The 23,607-nt window shown below is 32.1% G+C and overlaps 1 protein-coding gene across 2 annotated transcripts in view; it reads right to left on the reverse strand.

Moving 5' to 3' along the window:
• LOC114335819 (sodium channel protein 60E-like) overlaps positions 1–23,607 on the reverse strand; it is a 384,114-nt gene that overhangs the window by 337,272 nt on the left and 23,235 nt on the right. For both annotated transcript variants that reach the window (XM_050649033.1, XM_050649032.1), the window contains exon 3: positions 20,086–20,306. In XM_050649033.1, coding sequence (XP_050504990.1) covers positions 20,086–20,306 — 221 coding nt within the window. The remainder of the gene's footprint in view (positions 1–20,085; positions 20,307–23,607) is intronic.

Consider the following 23,607-nt stretch of genomic DNA (forward strand, 5'->3'; position numbering starts at 1 on the left):
ATTACAACCTTTTTAAAGTGTTTAAAAAAGCTTTATTCTTATTATAAAAAATTTCTATCATCAAAAGGTGGTTCCTTTTTTTGCTAGGAAAATAGTGAAAAGCATCCCATAATTAACATCCTAAATTAAATTAATCGTTACCGCTTCACAAGTTGCTTTACTCGTGTATTTATTGTTTATATGGTCTGTAAGTTTCATGTGTTCAAAGTGCTAATTTTTGAAAAGGCTGTAGTTGAAAGGGCTTGAACGATTAACTAATCACAAACAGCCATATGTTAACCAATTTTTATCTTATGGAAAAACAAAAAATCCAAAATATTCAGAAAAGTAAACCTACAGTTTTTTACTCTTTGAGATTTTTAGTATCACTAATAACTTTTAAGTTATTGTGAAAAAGCATTTTTTGAATGGAAAAAAAATTTAGTTAAAACCAAACTTACTCAAAAATCAGCATTTTGAACCGATGAAACTTACAGATCATATAAATAATGCACAAGTAAAGCAACTTGTGAAGCGGTAACGATTATGGGAATTTGGGGGGTGATTTTTCCGATTTCTTTTTACCAAATAAAAAAGAACCAACTTTATTTTGAACATAACTTGCTTAACTTTGATGCTAGAAACTTTTTTAATAAACAAAAATAAAGTTTTTTTAAATACTTTAAAAAAGTTAACATGAGTTTTCCCCGAAAAGTGCTTCAGTTTTTGGTTATTTCACGTTGAAATATTAGATTTGGAATTTGACGAATATGAACCTATTTTTCACTAGCTAATTCTTTGACATTTTTACTGTACGTTTGCCAAACTTCATGTCAATCCAAGGGTTTCTTTAAAATCTGGAGCAAAAACCGTGAGTAAATGGTCTATATCTGGGGTACTAATGGTGTTTACTTAATAATGAATCTTTATTAACAACGACTAATTTTTACACTTTCGTATATTTAATCAAGGCAGCCAAACAATTAAATTAATATTTTGATGGTTATTTTTTCATTCATAGAAATTCTGACCAATAGAAACCTACAAAAATAAAAATTTCAGCGATTATTGAAGTTATCCTTCTTTAGGCGCGATTGCAGACACATTTGCGATACAGATTGTGTCAATGCAAATAAAGTGTGAAAAAATAAATTTTTGTTTTTAGTAAATATCTCGAATTTCCCAAACCTGTTATCCGATTTGGGTAATTTTTTTTTTGTATGGTGTAGCTCTATTATTTAAGAAAAGCGATGTAATAATAGTGTTGCTAGACTAGACAGGTAAATGTCAGTTTATACCGAGTGTAAGGATTATACTGCGTTTTTCCTCAAAGGTCGGAACACCCTGTGGAATAATCTAGCATATATAGAATATCGAAATTAAAACTCAATTGTAGCCTTTGGCTTTCTTAATATTTGGTTTTTTTATTCATTCTCTTATGTTCGATAATAAAAGAGATATGTACTTTTATATTACAAATGAAGTATGCTATTTGGTCTTGATCAATATCATTCCAAATCTCGAAACCTGCTTCCACCTCTTGTAAGGTTCTAGGAGGTGGCAAACAACACAACTGTCTACAACTGTCCGATCAGATTAATATCTGGACTATGCGATGGCCAATTCAAAGTTCGAAGATTTATTTGTTGTAAATTTTCGGTTATTGTTACCAATATAAGGAGCCGACAGCATAGTAGCTAAGTCCTTCACTATGTAAGATCACTGCTTGAACACACTCATCGTGGGTGAAATTCCTTGTAGCGCGTTCCATTTCCACCAAACAACAAAAAAACTATTAAATTGTTAATTTCCCATAGCACATAGGCTTGTTTATTAAACTAAGTATAAAATCGGTGGTCTAATAAGCAAATTGCCTAAGTCCATTTTTTGCGAAAATTGTTTTTTTGGTGTCATTTAGTAGTAGACGATAGAAGCAATAAAATATACCGCCTGACAATTCCCCAAAGCGCCATTATTATTTGATTTCGCGCCAATTTCGCTAAACGAATTTTGCTGAAGTCCCACGTTTTGTTCACATTCATACGAATATTGCTTATGTCCATTGTTTGATCAGATGTTCGCTTGTAGGTAACAGTGTTTCTGAAGTTGTTTTGATTGAAAAAGTTAGAAAATGTAAGTAAATAAATATATTTTGATGATTATTATTAATATGGACATTGTATAATAAGTAGAAAGTTTGTGTAAATATTTTGTTTAATTAATTTTGGTCAATTATGTATTGCTTGGAGTTGCGTGGAGCAATCTTCTCTTTTATTGCTTTTGTTGTCTTTTGGACGTAGGCAAGCTCCTAAGTTTTTTGTCTCTCCTGTAAAATTTTTAATTTGTGACTTAGGCAATTTGCTTATTAGACCGACGAAATGAGGATTTATCAGTGGCGAAGCGTCCATGTAACCACTGTTACCATTGGTAACAGTTACAAATCTTGCAAATAAATATTTTATGACTACTACGAAATAATTCCATTTATATTTTTTACCAACAGAAATACTTGTTAATATTACCTAATTCAGTAAATAGCCAACTAGACGCACGAAAATATTGGTGAGATATGTGAATCCATGGCACGTTATCTATTATTATGCTGTTACCAATACTGGCACTGGTAAACGGTACGCAGGAGAAATCTCGCTATCGCTCGGGACTAGCTCTGAAAATTTTGAAGGAGCGACGGGTCTAGAGACGGCGCGCGGGCACGCTGTGCATATCAGTAGTGTCACCATTTTGAAGATTGGTAACGTTGGTTTAGTACCTATTACATATTACAGTGTGCGTGAATTTAAACATGGAAGAGTATTGCTACGTATTGCGTAATTGATCAACTACTTGAAAAGTCATTCTACTTGTATATTTTTTTATATATTATTTTAAAGAAAAAAATGATATTATTAAAAATGGAAGAATTAAAATATAAACAATAGTTTTCAAAATCTGTTCTTTTTCCTACTTGTTCATTTTTTTATGTTAATTTTATGGTAGAATAATATGTTTAGTTTGTTTATTATTTATTGTTATACCTGTTACATATACATAATTACATACATATAATTTGGGAATAGTGATTTGTTTAATTTTATCCCACAGGATTGAAAACAAAAACTTATATTTGGGCGGTTCAAAATATTTTTTAAATAAGATTTTTTTACATCTGGTTTTGGTAACACTTTAGAAAAACTCACGCGTCGCCACTGGGATTTATTGAAGAAAAACATGGCTAATTGTTAACGTATCTAACTTTTTTATTATGCAACATAAGCAAATAAATAAAAAAAAGGAAATGTAAATAATGCCTACCTTACCGTTACAATTGAGTTTTAATTTCAATATTTTATATTGGCTAGAATATTCCACACTATTCCACAGGGTGTTCCGAACTTTAAGGAAAAAACGCAGTATGATTACACCCGGTAAAAAGTTACACCCGGTATAAAATGACATTTACCTGTCTTAGCAACAGTATGATTATGGTAGGGGAGCCAAGCGGGGATTTTTGCAGTTACTCGAGCGCGTCAGATTATCATATGGGGAGAAACCTGAAGATGTACCTCTACCATATATTGGCTCTTAACACAGGGGAGTTCGTTAAGGGGGGCCCGAAAAAAAAATCTATCCTTAAAAATACTCGAAATTGTCAGATTAAGATAAGGTAAGTTAAGTACATGCAAAATAGTGTATATTTCAAAAATCTGACGAAATGGATTTATTTGATTAAGGAAATGGATGAGTCCCAAAGTTTCACAAGAAAAAAGCGAATATTTCGCGAAATGAATGACAGATCGAAAAACTAAAAAAATAGGTGCTCAATGTTTTTTAAAAATCTATCGAATGATACCAAACACGACTTCCCACGGGGAGGGTTGGGGGGTAAATTAAATATTTTAAATACGAACCCCGCGATATTTCGCGAAATGAACATCAAATCGAAAATCTGTAAAATATACTTATTCAATATTTTTAAAAAATCTATCGAATCGCACCAAACATGACCCCCACGGAGGTAGGGTGGGGGTTACTTTAAAATCTTAAATATGAACCCCCATTTTTTATTGCAGATTTGGATTCCTTAAAAAAACGATTGTTGGAAATGAAAAATTAAATTAAAATGGAAAGTCCCCACTAAAATGGAAAACTTTACTAAACTTTTTTTGGTTTAACCTTTAACTACCCGCGCATCGAGTTATAACATAACTACACGCGTGGCGTACTTTGTACGCCACAAGAAAATACACTTAAAAATAGCGGATTTGTATATTTTTTTTTGAAAAAATACACTTAGATGTTTGTTATAAACCTTATTCGGCATCAGTGAATACTTGGAGTTCCTTTTCAGTAAGCCAATTGGGATTTATAACTGGAATCATGGAATAACTGGATTCCATGATAAATAAAATTACTAATAAAATTTTTTTTAAATTTGATTTTTTACAGGAGAAAAAGTATTGTTTACAAAGAAAAATGTATTTTTTGCCATAATGACTAAAAAACAATTAAAATATGTACTTATATTACGACTTATAGTAATATAATCCTGGGGTATATTGTCCACCACCGGAAACAACAAATAATAAAATGTAAATTACGATCTTTCCAGAACGCCGATTATAACGAAACTAAAACCAAATTGTAAAGCACATTCCAGTGATAGGTTAGAAAAATAAGCAAGGTCAAAAATTAAATTTTTAAATATATTTCCAGTAGAATTCTTATATCTGGCGTACAAAGTACGCCAGCGCGTGTAGTTAAAGGTTAAGGACCTACTCTTCACAACCCACTAGGTCCCCAAAGCGCTCGAGTGGCTGCACATTTAGCATACTTTGCTCCCCTACTATTACATCAATTTTGTTAAATAATAAGGCTATAACATACCAAAAAAATCTCTCGAATCAGATAACATATTTAGGAAATTCGAGACACCTACATGTCCCATTTTTAAGGTCTTCCGGTAATTTTGCCGCTTAGTATATTTTTATAGAAGGAAAACTGCCCATTACAAAATGAAATATTAACATAATTCATAACATGCAAAGGGAAAGGATAGCTTTCTTGAAATCATGTCAGTAATAAATAATAGAGTATATATTATTTAATAACCGTCTATGCGCCATTTATGGCCTGGATCCAAACTGTATAACTGCATTGTTGCAAAATTAATTTGTATTGTTCGTAGTCGACCACTTTAAGTAGACGCTGTAATCCTCTGAAAATGACCTAGTATAGTTTAATTGCTTTTCCGAAACGAAAGATACCGAATTTAAGTTTTAATACGAAAAATGGGTTATGGTGCATATTTGTGTACAACGGCAACATTTCAATGAGCAACTTGTGAATAATTAACTTCTTAACAAAATTAATTAGTTGTGCTTGAAGCGTTAGGCCGATGTCAGATTATGCGTTTTGACCGGATGCGTTTCCGCCGCATCCGGTGAAAACGCATAGTGTGACAGATCGGTCCGGTTGCGTTGGAAACGGATGCGTTTTGAGTCATCGGTACGCGCTTACAAACTGCACCAGACTAAACGCATAGTGTGACAGGTCGGTCCGGTTGCGTTGGAAACGGAAGCGTTTTCACCGCATCCGGTCAAAACGCATAATGTGGCATCGGCCTTATACGTAAAGAATTAAATTCTTAAAACAACAATAGACCAGGGTAGCAACGGTTTTTCTAAGAATTTCGTATTTTCCAGAAGTATTCAGCTATAAAAAATTCGGGCACCTTTGAGTTCACTCCCGTCTTGAGCAGGTAGTTATTTTATTAGTCGAGTTCACTGCCGACACTATTATTTGAATTCACTCCCGAGCGATTTTACAATAAAGGATATTATTTTTCTGAAATTTAAACATTGTTGCCAAATAGTACTTTTATCCATAAAAATAACTATACAGTCGAACCCGCTTATTAGAATACCTCTTAAAGGAGTATCCCGGTTTAAGGAATAGAAATTTGAGGTCCCGAAACATTTTTAGTAGCAAAAAATGATCGGTTATTAGAATATCCCGGTTATAGGAATACTTTTACTTGGCACAAAGGCTATTCCAATAAGCGGGTTTGAGTGTATAGAAATAAATACACACAGCCAAACTTATATGGAATCACCATGCATTTCAAAGAAATATTTATTTCCCTTACAAAAACTTGTTATTGTTGCAAAGAATATAGGTTTTTATTGAAAGTAAACAAAGACTAAGACAATCAGATAGTACAGGTCGGTACGGTATAGGTTATTTGCTTGAGTTGCAAGTTGAACGAAAATAAATAAACTTTTGCGCCCAAAAACGAAAATATGCCTCATGTGGGGTTATAGAACTTACAATGGGGAAAGATTATTGGTCTTGTGAAGCAAGTACTGTTTTCAGAGGGACATATAGTATTTTTACAACAAAAGCGATATTACGTAGGTCAAAATTTTTGACGTAAGGGAACTGTCAAAACATTAGAATGTGACTTTTCATTATTGCCATGTTTATTATAAAAATGGCAATAATGAAAAGTCACATTCTAATGTTTTGACAGTTCTCTTACGTCAAAAATTTTGACCTACGTAATATCGCTTTTGTATAAAAATACTATAGCTGCAGAGCTAGGCGTAACTTAGGGCGTTCTGTTCAAAACCTATGATAGGGAACAGGAACTAGGAAAATTTAATAAAAAAGCAACGGAAAGTCGCCAAAAAGTAGGAAAGGCTCCCCCCGATCGTTTAATTGTCAAATCAGCTAGAAGACATCCAACCATTTCTCACCTGCAGCTCCAAAAGCAGCTCTTGGAAGATACAGGTATAACTGTTTCAGTTAAAACGAGAAGAAGAAGAACAGTTCGTGCCAGGAAGTATACAGCAGGAGACAGTTATGGTTTACTGAGTTATCCAAGCAGCATAAGATTGATCGCCTAAATTGGTGTCTTCATAACCAAAAATGGAACATTGGGAATTGACAAAATGTGCTATTTTTAGAAAATGTCAGGATTTGTGTAAAATCAGATGACACACGAAATCGTGCACTTATAGAGACCGAGGGAGACAAGCAATATTGAAAACTGTCAGATCTGTTCACAAATATACAAGTGGAAGTGTAATGTTCTGAAGATGAATTGTGATCCGTAAAAAACTCCTTTAATTTTCATCCAATCAACTTTAATTGCTCACAGGTATGTTGATAAAATGTAGTTAGGCTCTGGAGAGGTGCAACAGGAGAAAATTTAATTTTCATGCATGATAGAAGACCTCTACATACCATTAGAGTGACTAGAGACATCATTGAAGCAGAAGGTATCCCTTGTTTGGAGTGGCCTGCTTGCCCACTCAAGGTTAACCCTATAGAGTGTTTGTGGGATATGCTTAAAATAAAAATTAGAGCTCGCCAGGATAATTCACAAACAGTGCATGGCTAGTACAAGCTGCTCTTAAAGAACGGAGCAACCTACCACAACAAAATGTTGATAATTTGATTAGGAGGGTGCCCAAGCAAACTGAAGCTTGCATAAGGACTAGAGGTGATAACACTGACTATCAAAAAAACAAAAAAAAAATAAAAACAATTTAAACATCATTCGTTTTACATTGAATTTTTTTATGCTATTGACTTTAAAACAACTAACTTCAATTTGTTTTTTAAATACTTTATTGTTTTATTTAATTGTTATGTATTTGTTATTAATTTGCTTTAGAATAAAATATTGTTTCACTTCATGTGTTCGTTTTTTTTATAAGCACGAAATAATAAGAAATATCAGACAATTCCATATAACTTTGTGTGTGTGTGTGTGTATATATTTGAATAACCTGCAACCTACATATTTCTACATATTATTATCCATTTATTAAATTAAACTAAACAAGACAGTGTCGAAGTGACAGAATTGTGTTTAAATCACAACCATGATAAAATACCTGAAGATGTTCTTAACAGACAAACTTTAAGTAATTTAATAAAAATTAAAGCAGTTGAAAATATCTCGGCAAAACCAAGTTGTTTACTTTAGTTGTACTACTTTAGACATTCACAAAATTAGGCATAACGTGTATGTTACTAGGTCTCAAATTGCACCTAAATTTCCTAAAAACATTAGTGAATTCCATACGTTATTAAATTCTGAAGAAATAAAAACTAATAGGGGGAACGTTTTCTTATAAAAAATGACGATAATAATCATATAATCATGTTCTCGTGTGAAAGCAATTTTTTGGATTTAAGACAAATATCGACATTTTATATTGACGGCACTTTTGAATACTGTCTAAGATTTTTTTACAACTTTCTTTCTTCGAAAATATAAAAATGCAACTTCATTGTGTTATATAGGGGAGTGCATATAGATTTTCACTTCGGAAAAGATGAAACAAGATAGACCTTGTTGTAATTTTATTAAGAAATGTTTAATAAAAACATATCAAAAAGTTATACTCGAGAAGTAGGTGCTTCATTTTTTATTAAACAAATAAACTACGAAGTTTGATGTTTTTTTTTTAAATAACTCCGAAAATATAAATTTTAGAAGAAAACTGATTTGACCATTGAAAAATTCAGAAAATTTTACAAAAAAACCTTATATAAAGAATTTTCTAAAATTAAATCTGTATCTTCTATAATTTTTTATCTATAACGCTAAAGTCATCCTTCTCACAAACATTGGTGCACTGTAAACTAGCGTACGTCGAAGTGCACGGTTGAGATATTTTAATATAATTCTTTAACTATTAGATCAAATGAAATTTTACAAATTGAACCTAAAAGAAGAATAATTAAGCTATCTTATGGTTATAATAAAAAGAAATAAAATGTATGGGGATAAGTACGGTGGGGGCGGAAAATGAGCCTTACATGAATTTTGTTTAAAAATGATTTGAAAATGTGTAACTAATACAATTTTTCCTAAAAAACCCTCACTTTTGCAGAACTTACCTTTCAAGCATCGGACTAAATGATGTTTCATTAAAAAAAATCTTAAAAATTCAATTCAAATGATATGACGTCTTAAAAAATGTATTACTCAAGTTTGAACAGATATATTACAGTTTTATAAGTGCTTTTTTAAAGCTTAGGCTGTAATCTTTAAAATGCACTAAATTATTTTACTTTAGAAATGAAATCGACTATTTCTTTTTGAGAAAATTAAGAAAGATAACAAAAATGTAATACAAAAACCGAACATTACCAGCTAAAAAAATGTTTATATAAAGTGATCAAAACTTTGTTCTGTAAAACTTACCTAAAATACATTTAATAATAAGCTTCAACAATGTCTGCGTAACTTGGAACCTATTGATAACTTTTTTATTATCAGTTTTACGAAAAAAAAAAGTTATTCTTTATAAAATACTCTTCATCGTATATAATCTAAGATGCAATCATCAAATATCAAATTTAATGAACTTTATACGAGGTATGTCAAAAAATATGAATTTCACTCAAGAGTAAAGTATCGTTAAATTTCACAATATCGAAAATTGTTATTAAGAAAAGTTGTTTGGAATTAAAAAATTGTTTTAGTGTTCAATTACATCCTTCTAATTAAAACATTGTGAATAGTAAAGGCACTTAACTCTTAAGAAAAATTCATATTTTTTACATACCTCGTATAAAATTAAAAAAGTTTAATATCTGATGGTTTTATCTTAGATTTTTTGAAGAATAACTTTTTTTCGTAAAAGTGATAATAAAATAGTTATCATAATTATAATAAAAAGAAGATGAGTATCCGTAATTTAAGAAAAAATTGAAAAAATTTTTTCGATTAGAATAATATAATTGTATATTTAAACATAGTTTTTAATTTCAAACAACTTTTCATAATAGCATTTTTTGATATTCTGAAATATAAAAGTACTTTACTCTTTAAGGAAATTCATCTTTTTGACATAACTCGTATTAAATTGATAAAATTTGATATCTGATATTTAAGTTTTAGATTTTTGACTCTCCATAGCTTCTGTATAAGAATTTTCAAATTGCAATGCCATATTCGGATTCAGTATAATCAAAATCAAAATAGAAACATATTTGATCAAAGTAAAATGATAATTTTAACGATATTTTTAAAATTATGAATGCAAAACAATTGTTATTGTTTAAACAATTAATAAACAATTAGCGGTCAAATCCGCGAGAAGAACTTTTTACTTTAACAAAAAATTGAAAAAAATTTTTCGATTAGAATAATGTAATTGTATATTTAAACATAGTTTTTAATTTCAAACAACTTTTCATAATAGCATTTTTTGATATTCTGAAGTATAAAAGTACTTTACTCTTTAAGGAAATTCATCTTTTTGACATAACTCGTATAAAATTGATAAAATTTGATATCTGATGGTTCAGTTTTAGATTTTTGACTATCCATAGCTTCTGTATACGAATTTTCAAATTGCATAATGCCATATTCGGATTCAGTATAATCAAAATCAAAATAGAAACATATTTGATCAAAGTAAAATGATGAATTTAACGATATTTTTAAAATTATGAATGCAAAACAATTGTTATTGTTTAAACAATTAATAAACAATTAGCGGTCAAATCCGCGAGAAGAACTTTTTACTTTAACATGTACATAAACTAACAAAAGAACTTTAAGAAAAATATAAGCTTGTTTGAATTTTTCCGAAACAATGCATGTTTTCGTTCTAATTGCACTCCCCTATAATACTTACTTTATTTTACGAAAAGCGGTATAATTAAATTGTTTAAATTCCATTCACCGACTATCAAGGTTAGGTTAATATATCATTAACCAAAATAACAGATTTAGATTTATCGGTTTATGATTTTACCCTATTTATGAATGCAATTATAAATGGTGATAATTCATTTCGGAATCAAATTGAGTTGGAAAATCATATCGAAAGCTGCGCATAAATCATTATTGATTTGAGTTTATGTGGTTGTTGAGTATTTAATGGACGTTCTATGGTAGCTAATGTGAAAATACAATTAAACTAGACCTGACATTGGTTTGTATCTATTTTATTTTATTTATTAGTGAAGAATAAATCAATGAAAATTTTTTTTCGAGCATTCAGCTCTTAATGTGATACAGTAGGGATCAACAGGTAGCCAAAACGCGTTCCAAGATTGGGGCTGTAATTTTGAATATTTTTTCGAGATATTTGGCACACGTATTCGTAATATAATAAAGAATGGCGGTACAGAGCCCAATTTGAAAAATATATTGATATGTGGAAATTACTCTGTAATTAAATACAATATTAAAAAAACGAGTCTGTACCGCCATTAAGAAGAACAAAAAAAATATGATTATTTATCAGTTATTTTGTTTTAATTTAATTTTGTTAGTTTCTACACTTTTTCGAGGGTTTCCCAAAATTATGGAAATGGAAGATTGCTGACTTTGATTTACACCTCTCATATAACACAACATCTTTTATCAAAAACTAGCAGAAATAGATCATGATACTATGACAAGAAGATATGCACACTTGCAATTCTAAATTCAATCGACTGGCGCATGACGTCACTGCTAGACTAAACCAGGGAACTTGTGTCGCTGTAATGAACGCTGTTTCATTACTATAAATGAATAACTTGAAACTTGAACTGTTAACGGTGAGTGGCCCTTGATGCCATATGCTGCACTAAGACTTTCTAACTAGTTACTTTATGATAATACGTGGTTTGAAAATGCATAATTAATATGTAAAATTAATTATAGAAATATATGAATCTACGATTTGATTGTATACATTACAAACAAAATAAATAAAGCTATAAGACATAAATTAAATATTATACAAAGCCGGTAAAACGTAAATAATTTGAAAAGTAAACGAAAAGCGTGTCATACTTCAGAGTTTATGAATATTATTTATTATTATTTATTTATTTATGATATTATTTGACAATTTTTATGATTTTTCTCTTGCGGAAATTGTAATTATCTTTAATATTTTTATTTAGCATCCCTATTTTAAAATACATTTTACAGCTAAAAAAAGTAATTTTACGTCGTCACTGAGATTTACTTGTTTTGCGGCTTCTAATACGTTTTTCAGATAATGTTTACTAATTTTTAATGCACTGCGATTATAAGTACGAAAAATATGTTCCAGTTCACTACATTTAGTTATAAATTCCAGGGTTGGTTTTAATAAACCACCCTCAGAAACGTGGTTTACCCAAGTAAACGATTTATCGTTGGCATACGGAATATATCCAAGTTTTTTTTTTAACTTAAATGCAATGAAGCCGGCTAAATTTTCCAATCCATCCCATTCCAGGTATGTTATATTCGGACGAATAAAATCTTCTTCACTGTCAACCAAACCTTTGTGATCAATTTCTGTATCACCACTAGGCAGGTTTAGTGAAGAAAACATCTCTTCAGTGACAATTTCACAATTAATTGGATTAGTAATAGTAACATTCGCAGACTCTGATACATCATTTACGTTTGTAGATGCTGAAATAATTTTATCATTTCTACCCATTATATAGTTTCTTAATCTATACTTAAATTCCATAGCAGTTGGATGATCATCTAGACCACCAACTGCTCTTATAATTGAAAATAGTCCTTCTAGAGGGTCCTGATTAAAATTGTACGATAATATATATTTTATATCAAAGTCCTTTTTTAAGTCAACAAAAATTTGTTTTAAATATCTTATTGATATTATTACACCTCACTGAAATGGAAGTAGATTGAAAGATTTAGATCCTATTTTTCTTACAGATAATATTGTCTGCTTCATTTTATTTAAAATTTCATTTTGTTCCCTCAAAGCCAACCCATACGCTTTCATATGATTTCTACAGTCACTGTGAGGTACTCTGGAGTTAAAAATATCAAACCAATCATTAACAGTTTTGAAGAAGTCAGAGCACTCAAGCCAATTGTTGGTTTTATTTTTATATAAACCTAAAATTCCTAATCTAGAAATGGCTCGAGAAACTGTACGTGAAAATAGTTTAGTGGCAAATTTAACCTTTTGGCGTTGAGCACCTTTGACAAAGTGAGTCAAAAAGTCTTTATTTATTTTGTGAGCAATATTTAAATCTAGTGTTTCTGTATTATTAAGTAACTCTAAAACTGGATTCGAATAGGTAACGCTGAAAACACTTGGAGACCCACACTTTACATATGTGTTTGTCTCTAGGAAACACGAAAAAACGACACTTCGAAAAAGTTTTACTTTTTTTTATTGTTATTGTTTAAACAACCCAACACTGCACAACATGGTAAACAAAAATTAGTCTTCTTTATAAAATAGGTAGGTACAGATATCCGAGAGCAACTTTCGTTCGATAAGCAAATTAGGCGATATTAACACAGTAAACTGAACGTTTTCACCACAAAATTTATATAAAACTATACCGGGTGTTCCCTTATATTTTCCCCCATTTTAACTGCCTATAACTTCTAAACGGCTCAAGATAGAAATATGCGGTTTTCGCTGAAATGTTTCATTTTAGTAAAAGTTTTGTCTGAATGGATTGAATTTTTTATATCGGTTTCAAATACGAAAACAAAAATGGCGGATTTTTGAAAAAAACGTTGTTGACTTTTTTTAATGGAACACCCAGTATATTTTTTGTAAATTGAAGAAAGGTCATTTATCTATCCAGCGATATAAAGTTTTTCAAAACCGGTTGTCAAATCACTGAGTAATTAATTTTTAAAATGAGAGGTGCAACATGGATATCACATACCTAAATAACATAACTAAGCAAATTGTATTATGTTATGTGATTTCCACATTGCATCCCTCATTTTAAAAATTAATTGCTCAGTCATTTGACCACCGATTTTAAAAATTTTTATATCGCTGGATAGGTAAATTACTGTTTTTTCAAGTTTTTAGGTAAATGACCAGTTTTATTTCGCTTTTAAATAAAAAAATGGCGGATTTTTGAAAAAAAAAAACGTTGTTGACTTTTTTTTAAACACCCAGTATATTTTTCTGTAACTTAAAAAAATGGTCATTTACCTATCCAACGATATAAATTTTTTTAAAATCGGTTGTCAAATGAATGAGCATTTAATTTTTAAATTGAGAGATGCAATGTGGAAATCACATAACATAATATCAATTTGCTTAGTTATGCTATTTAGGTATGTGATATCCACGTTGCACCTCTCATTTTAAAAATTAATTACTCAGTGATTTGACAACCGATTTGGAAAAACTTTATATCGCTGGATAGGTGAATAACCTTTCTTTAATTTACAAAAAAATATACTGGGTGTTCCATTAAAAAAAGTCAACAACGTTTTTTTCAAAAATCCGCTATTTTTGTTTTCGTATTTGAAAGCGATATAAAAAATTCAATCCATTTGGACAAAACTTTTACTAAAATAAAACATTTCACCGAAAACCGCATATTTCTATCTTGAGCCGTTTAGAAGTTATAGGCAGTTAAAAGGGGGAAAATATAAGTGGACACCCGGTATAATATAAAAGTTTTTACTACATAAACGAATAAACAAAAATCTCATTCAATACGTTTTGAAGTAACACGTGAGATATAACTATTTTATTAACACGAATGATCATGAACACAAATAAAGAATTCAACTTGGCGCCAGGAAAGCTGTCTCTGGTTTACGTCACAGTGAGCGACAGGGATGCAAGACCATCATGCGCGTTGATTAATCTTCTTGTCATAGTATCATGGAAATAGATTATAATTTCAACAATATGCTAGTCAGTTTTAACATTTTCAGTCTGTTCACCATTGTACCACTGAAGATAACTTAAAAAATAATAAGAGACAAACTTGAAAGGGATGACAGATTGACAACAAATACCTAACTTAAACAACATTTCATATCTGTGTTGTCGTTTAGAAATCTGGTTCATACATTTCAACAGCAAAATATCCCCTTTTAAATAAGTTCCGATAAGAGCTATATAACCCTATTTACCTCGTCCGTATTCCCTTTTGCGAAAGTCGCTGCTAAACAACTAAAAACAATCTTAGTTAATCTCTTTTATGCTAACTTCTCCCTACAGTTTTCCTACGGAGGAAAAACGGCTTAAATCCCATTACGAGGCCATTATTCTTCAACAAATCACCAGATTATTCCGCCGTTCTTTATCGCGTGTCGTATGCGTTGTCCAAATTCGAAATACCGTTCTACGAAATTCCACGTCGTTGGCGTAACGATAGCGAACTACGAAAAAATTACCCTTTTTGTATAGAAAACTTTATCGTACAATATTTTTATGGATATATCAGGAGAAAAATAGAGATGCTATAAAAAATAATTGGTGTTATTACTGGCTACATTCTACGGATATTAAAAAGGAAATAGTTTTAAAATGTATAAACATTTTCAATTTCTTTATATATATAACCGGTTCTATAGCGTTCTACGCCTTCCGGTACCCAATCGCCAAGCCTGTCGATCTAGCCAGTCTCTTTCTTGAAGATTTCTTTCTGACATGGCTTTTGTAATTCCTTGTTTCCAGGAGGTCGGTGGCCTTCCTCTTTTCCGTTTTTCTGGCGGTATCCATCTCATTGTAATTTTTGGTAATCTTTCATCTCCCATTCGTTGGACGTGTCCATACCAAGTAAGTTGTTTTCGTTGTACCTCGTCCACTATTGTTTTCTGCTTACCTACTTTTTCTCTGATCTGTTCATTTCGAACATGGTCCCATCTCGATATTCTGGCAGATCTTCTAAAAAAATCCATTTCAGTAGTAAGCAGCTTATTTTCGGATTTTTTTGTCATTTGCGACACTTCGGAGCCATACGTTAAAATTGGTTTCAGAATAGCGTCGTACATCCTCATTTTTGTATTTAAATTTATGTTATGTTGCCATAAGACAGGGTTTAGGGCTCTAGTAACCTTTCTAGCCTTCGTCACTCTATCATCTATACTGGGTTCCGTTCTTCCACTATTTTTTAATTTAATCCCTAGATATATATTCTCTGTACAACCCCTGATGTAGTCACTTCCGTCAAGATCTAGGTCCTCCTGTTGTATTTGGTTACCGATGTGTAGATATTGTGTTTTCCTTATGTTTACCTCTAAACCCCATTTCCTGTATTCTTCCATCAATTTTGTCGTCATATATTCTAAGTCTTCCTTATCTTGGGCAACTACCACCTGGTCGTCTGCGTAGTTCAAAGTGTATAATGTTATGTCTCCGATTGATATACCCATACCACTGCATTTCTGCTTCCAAAGTCTGAGAGCACCGTCGGTATATATATTGAAAAGAATGGGAGATAAGCAGCACCCTTGTTTAAGGCCTTTTGTTACTTGGAAGCTAGATGACAGATGGTTACCTCTCTTTACCCTTGACATAGAATCTTTATAGAGGCATTGTATGGCTTTGATGACAGTTGCAGATATGTGTGTATTGTCCAAAACCTCCCACAATTTTTTCACGGGCACTGTGTCATATGCTTTAGTTAGGTCGATAAAAAGTATATGTGTGTCTTGTCCACGTTCTAGTCTTTTTTCCATAACCTGTGTTAGACAGAATATATTATCAATCGTAGATCGACTTTCAATTTCTTTGCAACACGAAAATGCAGCAGCTGCATAATAGTCTGGTTAAATCGGAGAGTGCAGGAAGAGTCTATACCGGTTTCGGAGGTTTTTACCCCTTCATCAGTAATCCCATATTCTCTTCTCTCCGATTTCCCCAGGCATCACACTTTGGGCCTTTCCGAATTGCAAAGAACAAAATGTCACGGATGTACTAGAGCCATCTACCGAAAAACAAAAGTAAGTTATTAAGCGAAGTAGCACAGAAAACGACAATAAATATCGTTCTTATACCACCAGATTGACAACAGGTGGAATACTTTCTTTGGTTACAACCTCCCGAGATTTTCAAAAATTATAAATCATACAGGATGCCGAGGAAATTATTAACATGAGAGAATTTTAAATAATTCACAACCCATCTGCTCAGAGTGGTAAAAGTTCCAACAAGAAAGATTCCTTCCATTTACTCTTTTGTTGAGTACTAAGTGACCCCGGCATGACTGCATGCTGGGGTTTGTTTTGGTTGGATCTAGATACTAATAAGTTTCGAAACCGGTAGAGGTGCTTGCTGCACTCTCTGATTGGACTAGAATATGATGCGGTTGTATTTTCGTTTTGCAACGAAATTGAAAATGGTTTCAAAAAAATTATTCATTTTTTATTTACATGTTTACTCTGATTGGAGTACGAAGGGAACCATTCTCGTTGGAACTTTACCGCGCTGAGCAGATGGGACGTGAATTATAAATTGTAAAATTCCCTCATCTTCCTTATAGGCTATTGATTATATTCAAAATAAGATAGCTAAAAGGAACTACAACGTTAACGGGGTTTTATTATTTCATATGGTCAGTGGACATCTATATATGAAAAACCCGTGAAGTGCTACCATTTAAAGGGGTGCGTTTTTGAGAAATGGGTGAATTAGTGCCTGGGCACAGGTTACATTAGGGTGAGTTTTATGCACTTTTGGTACAAACATATCTACATAAAAATTATTCCTGGTTAAATTTCCTATCTAAATATCACTTTTTAAAGTCAATGATACTATTTTTTACAAAAATATATTCAAAAGAAAAAGCACAAAGAAACCCAAAAGAAAGAAATTTTGTTTTTTGTCCCATAACTTTTGTCCACGAGGATATAGGTATAGACATTGCTTCATAAAAAAAAATCTACATATTTCTTCTTTAAAATGTTGTTTAGTAGAGGTAATTAGGATTTATAGTTTTCGAAATATGATTTTTCAAAGTTCGCCACTCACAGCAATTTTGGGCAATTTTCCTTGTTATTTCGCAAATATTGTTCTGTAACTTTTTTCTACGTAACTTTAGGTATATGCAATGGTACACGTAATAGGAATAGAAATCAATTACCTTTAAAATGGTCTATTGCGTAACGTTGTACGACTTTTTTAAAGAGATTATGGTTTTTCAAGCTTTTATACTGTTTTTACGATTTTTTATAATATATAAAAATAAAATAATAGTATTATATAATATATTATATATTATGTAATATTATATTATATATAGTATATATAGTATAATATTATATTATATATTATATATTATATAATACCTAATATAAAAAAAATATTATTTTTTACATTTTTTACGATTGTTTTTGAAATTTCTCATTATAACTTTTTTTTCTTGTACATGAATATACTATATATTTCTCAACAAAGAGGGCTTACTTTCTGTTCTTTAAAATGGTGTATCATCTATATTTAAATATGTAATGGAGACCGAGTGATTCTTTGATATTTTTTTACCTGTATTATTTAAAATTATTTCTTTTACAAAAATTACATAAACATTAGTCTTAGAAAACATCACTTTAGTTAAAATTATTTAAACGTTGACATTTAAAAAATTTTCAAAATCAAAGTCCATCTCTTCGTTAGCATTAGGTTCAATATCTTCCTCTGACACCTCAGTTATCTTAGAGTCCCACAATTAGTACCCATGCACATGCACCTTTTGCAGAATATTGAACAACTAATTCCTACCTTCCTACAACCGCAGTTTTTTGTACATCCTTTGGTACATTTACATGCTATTTTTTCAAGCAAAGCTTGTGATGCAGGAGCTTTGGCAGTAAATATTGGAATTAATCCATATTTTGAAGTTTGCCCGGCCGAGTCAAGCGGATCCAAAGTATTAGGTACCCATAAAAAATAAGATTCAATCATAACACACAATCACATAAAAAAGTTACAATGCGGAATTTAAAAAATAATCCTAAAATCAAAAATCGTTGCAAGTACTTATTACATTTTGAAAAAGCATATCGTATTCAAAATTAATCCTAAAATTTTTTATAATACACCATTTTAAAGTAAACAGAATAAGCTTTCTTTTTTATTATATAATATATACCTAAATTTAGAAAATAATCGTAAAAAATAAAAAAACTCGTTAAAGTATAAAATCTTGAAAAAGATAACCTCTTTAAAAGAAGTCATACAACATTATACAGTAGAACATTTTAAAGATAATTGATTGCTCTTCCTCTTACATGCACCATTGCATATGCCTAAAGTTACGTAGAAAAAAGTTACAGAACAATATTTGCGAAATAACAAGGAAAATTGCCCAAAATTGCTGTGAGTGGCGAACTTTGAAAAATCATATTTCGAAAACTGTAAATCCTAATGACCTCTACTAAACAAAATTTTAAAGAAAAAATATGTAAGTTTTTTTTCTGTGAAGCAATGTCTATACCTATATCCCCGTGGACAAAAGTTATGGGACAAAAACCAAATTTCTTTCTTTTGGGTTTCTTTGTGCTTTTTCTTTTGAATATATTTTTGTAAAAAAAGTATCTTTGACTTTAAAAAGTTATATTTAGATAGGAAATTTAACCAGGAACAATTTTTATGTAGACGTGTTTGTACCAAAAGTGCATAGAACTCACCCTAATGTAACCTGTGCCCAGGGACTAATTCACCCATTTCTCAAAAACGCACCCCTTTAAATGGTAGCACTCCGCGGTTTTTTTATATATAGAGATTCATTGACCATATTAAATAATAAAACCCCGTTAACGTTGTAGTTCCTTTCTATAGTACATAATCAATAGCCTATTAGTCTCAGCATCCGTTATGGCTTGCAAATTGTAGAAGCCTCGGAGGTGTTACCAGAGAAGGTTCCCATTGTGTTCAGTCTGGTAGGACGTAGAATGACATTTTTGGATGTTGTTTTATGTGCTATTAGATTGAAAACTTAGTTTTTTGATAGCAGTTGCCGCTAGGGTATCCTTGCCATTTAGTTCGTTGCAATCCGTGACTGCACGCCTGAGTTTGTCCTAGTTGGGTCAGAGAGAGCAGCATATGTGCCTCCTGATGAGAGACTAATAAGTTTTGAAACCGGTAGAGGTGCTTGTTGAACTCTCTGATTGGACTAGAATATGATGCGGATGTATATTCGTTTTGCAACGAAATTGAAAATGGTTATTCATTTTTGAAAATATTTTCATTAAACAGTTCAGTCTTCAAAGCTCCTTAATTCCGATTTTTATGATTCAGTTACCTTTAGTTCTCCAGATATTTCTAATTGGCCCTTTATCTGTCTTCCCTGTATTAAACAAAAATAAATAGGTAATAAAAAGCAATTATTATTTTCACTTACCCGGTAAGATTGATATTGTTTTCAAGGCCCTGAGAACTCGAAATGTTCTGAGCCCAGCAAGGTTCCCCACCTCCATGCCGATTGTAGCATATCCGCTGGTAATTACGATGAAATCCAGCCAATTCCACGGATTTCTCAGATATGTGTATTTGTTTAATATAAAACCTTTTGCGATAGCTTTTATTATCATTTCGAGGGTATAAATTGCTAAAAAAATATACCTGAAACAAAAAAACATGTAATTGTTAAAGTGTAGAATCAGGTTTAGAATGTAATGATATCAACAATGATAACAACTATTATAAAACTATATAGTATTAGTTAGTATAATATACAGGGTGTAACAAAAAGGCAGGTCATAAATTAAATCACACATTCTGTGACCAAAAATATATCGATTGAACGTAATGGTAGGGAAGCCCAAGCGCAACGGCGTAACCAGGATGGCCCTAAGGGGGTTACAAGGCCCTAAGTGGTGGGTTACAACTACTGGAAGGTCTCTAGCGGCTATGGTGTTAAGCGTATAGAGCTCAAAGTACAACCCAATGGGGGTTATAACCCCCAAAACCCCCCCTGGTTACGCCTATGCCCAAGCGTGGATTTTTGCAGTTACTCGAGCATGTCAGATTATCCCATGGGGAGAGACGTTGTACCCTGTAAATGTACCTCTACCATATATTAGCTCTTAATACAGGTGAGTTCGTTAAGGGGGGTCCGAAACAAATATCTATCCTTAGAAAACTCGAAATCGTCTGATTAAGATAAGGTAAAATAAGTACATGCAAAACAGTGTGTACAGAGTGGGCCAAAGAAAAGAGTCCACCTCAATATTTGGCAGTATTTATCAGAATTTAAGGAAATAAAAAACAGGTCAATTTTTGATCTAAGGGAGACAAATTTTTTTGGTACATATATCTGTCATTTGTCAACCCCCTCCCTTCCACTTCCCCAACCCCTTATTTTTAAATAAGGAATAGGGGTCGTGTGCTAGCTCATTTGAAATGGTATTCAATTCTCTATTTAGTAATATTAACCTTGACATAATCATTTACACAGGCTGTCCAAGAAAAATTATTTTGGATTAAATTAATTGACAAAAAAAGAAGAATGTATGTAATTTATTTAACTCAGAATACATTCTACTGCGGACAGAAAACAGAAAAAAATGTTTATTTGGTAAATAAACATTGTTGCTTAAATTCAATATTCAACCTACCAAGAGGCAGATGGGTCGCAGCTTGAATATTGAAATTAAGCGAAAAGCAATGTCTTTTTATCAAAAAACATTTTTTTCTGTTTTGTGACAGCAGTAGAATGCATTTTAAATTAAATAAATTACAGACATTCTTCTTTTTGTGTCAATTAATTTAATTAAAATATTTTTTTCTTGGACACCCTATATAAATTATGTTAATGTTGATATTACTGAATAGAAAATTGAATAACCTTTCAAATGAGCTAACACGCGACCCCTATTCCCTGTTTAAAAATAAGGGGTGGGGGAAGTGGAAGGGAAGGGGTTGACAAATGACAGATGTATGTACCGTAAAAAGTATGTACGTAATGTTGGACAAAAGGCTGACCTTTACAGAACACGTAAAACAAACGGCCAACAAAGCTAAAGCCCTTAGGAGTCAACTGTCATCGCTAATAGGTCGAAAGAGTAAACTGAGATTTAACACAAAGATTAGGATGGCAAATTGTATAATTTTGCCAACACTAACATACGCCTCAGCCGCATGGGGGCACACGTGTAAAACCAATAAGAAAAAATACAAACCATCCAAAACCACATGATCAGGGAAGCTCTGAATATACCTACATATGTCCCATTAAGATACGTATTTGGACATACACAACAAAAGAAAGTCCTGAGAATGATAGACGAAAGAGCACATGAAATATTTAACAATATCAGAAACCATCCTAGCAGATTATTAAGAGAATTGACTAACTACGACGAAAACCAAAGAACGGTACATAGACGGCCTAGACAGCAGTTAGCTGGATATAGAGGAAACCCTTAAGAATGAAAAATTGAGATAACCACAGAATATCGAAACACAAATGTCGCCCTTCAGGCACTAAGTACCCTTCAGGTAGGTCAAATGGACCATAGCCGCGGAATGTGAGCATCAAGGTCACGTACCGACAGACGTGGGCTTGATGGTCACACCTTTCGGGCGCTCAGCCGTCGAGGAGAACAAAATTTATTTTGCCAATTCGCCGGCTGAGTGACCGAGCACACACGGTCTGGACAGCAAGACACCGATTTAGATTGGTGCCTTGATGTCCGGAACACATTTTTTTTTAGGACACAAGTCCAAAGTAAAGTAAAAAATTAACTTAGTCATTAATAGGGAGAAAAGCTCTTCTAGCTACCCCTAAAACCAGGTGGCTTAACCACATGAAGTAATACAAAGGATGTCCCATTACCCAGGGCATCCAAAGTAACATTAAGATCAACGCCTCCCCATTCGGTATGTCCTTCGATGGGGAGGGGTGGAGGTATAGCTTGGGGGTCAGATAGGTACCACTCCATTACGGGGTGTGACCGGTTTGATCTTCGGACATGTGGGTTCCACTTTTCCATTGGAACACACATGTTCACCGGGGCTGGGGTTGATACGAGCATGTGTGTATGTGTGTGTACCGTAAAAATGTGTCCCCTTAGATCACAAATTTACCTGTTTTTTTATTTCTTTAAAATCTAATAAATACTGCCAAATATCGAGGTGGACTGTTTTGTTTGGCCCGCTCTGTATTTAAAAAATCTTACGTAAGGAAATGGGTGAGTCACAAAGTTTCACAAAAAAATAGAGAATATTTCACGAAATGAGCGTCAGATCGAAAAACTCAAAAATACGTTTCCAATATTTTTGAAAAAGCTATTTAGTGAAACCACACACGACCCCCCCCACGGAGAGGAGTGGGGGGTAAATTTAAAATTTTAAATACGAACCCCGCGATATTTCGTGAAATGAACATCAGATCTAAAAACTGCAAAGTACACGTATTCATATTTTTGAAAAATATATCGAATGGCACCAAATACGACCCCCTACAGAGGCGGGGTGGGGGTTACTTTAAAATCCTAAATAGGAGTCCCTAATTTTTATTGCAGATTTGGTTTCTTTTCGTAAAAATAAGCAACTTTTATTCGAGACATTTTTTCGAATTATGGATAGATGGCGCTATAATCGGAAAAAACGATTGTTAGAAATAGAAAATTAAATTAAAAAATGGAAAGTCCCCCACTTTATGGAAAACTTAACTTAACTTTTTTTGGTTTTAGAACTTACTCTTCACAACCCAATAGGTCCCCATAACGCTCGAGTAACTGCAAATTTAACACACTTTCCTCCCCTACTATAACTTACTTTAGTACGAATATGTACATAAAAATGTTACAGCTTTTTGAGTTACCAAATGAAAATCGATTTTTTTCAATATATCGAAAACTATTAGACATGGTATTTTGTCGAATGCTTTTTCCATATCAAGGAAACTGAGGTACGTTTT

This window comes from Diabrotica virgifera, chromosome 4 (genome assembly GCF_917563875.1).
Source record: "Diabrotica virgifera virgifera chromosome 4, PGI_DIABVI_V3a".
Taxonomy (NCBI): domain Eukaryota; kingdom Metazoa; phylum Arthropoda; class Insecta; order Coleoptera; family Chrysomelidae; genus Diabrotica; species Diabrotica virgifera.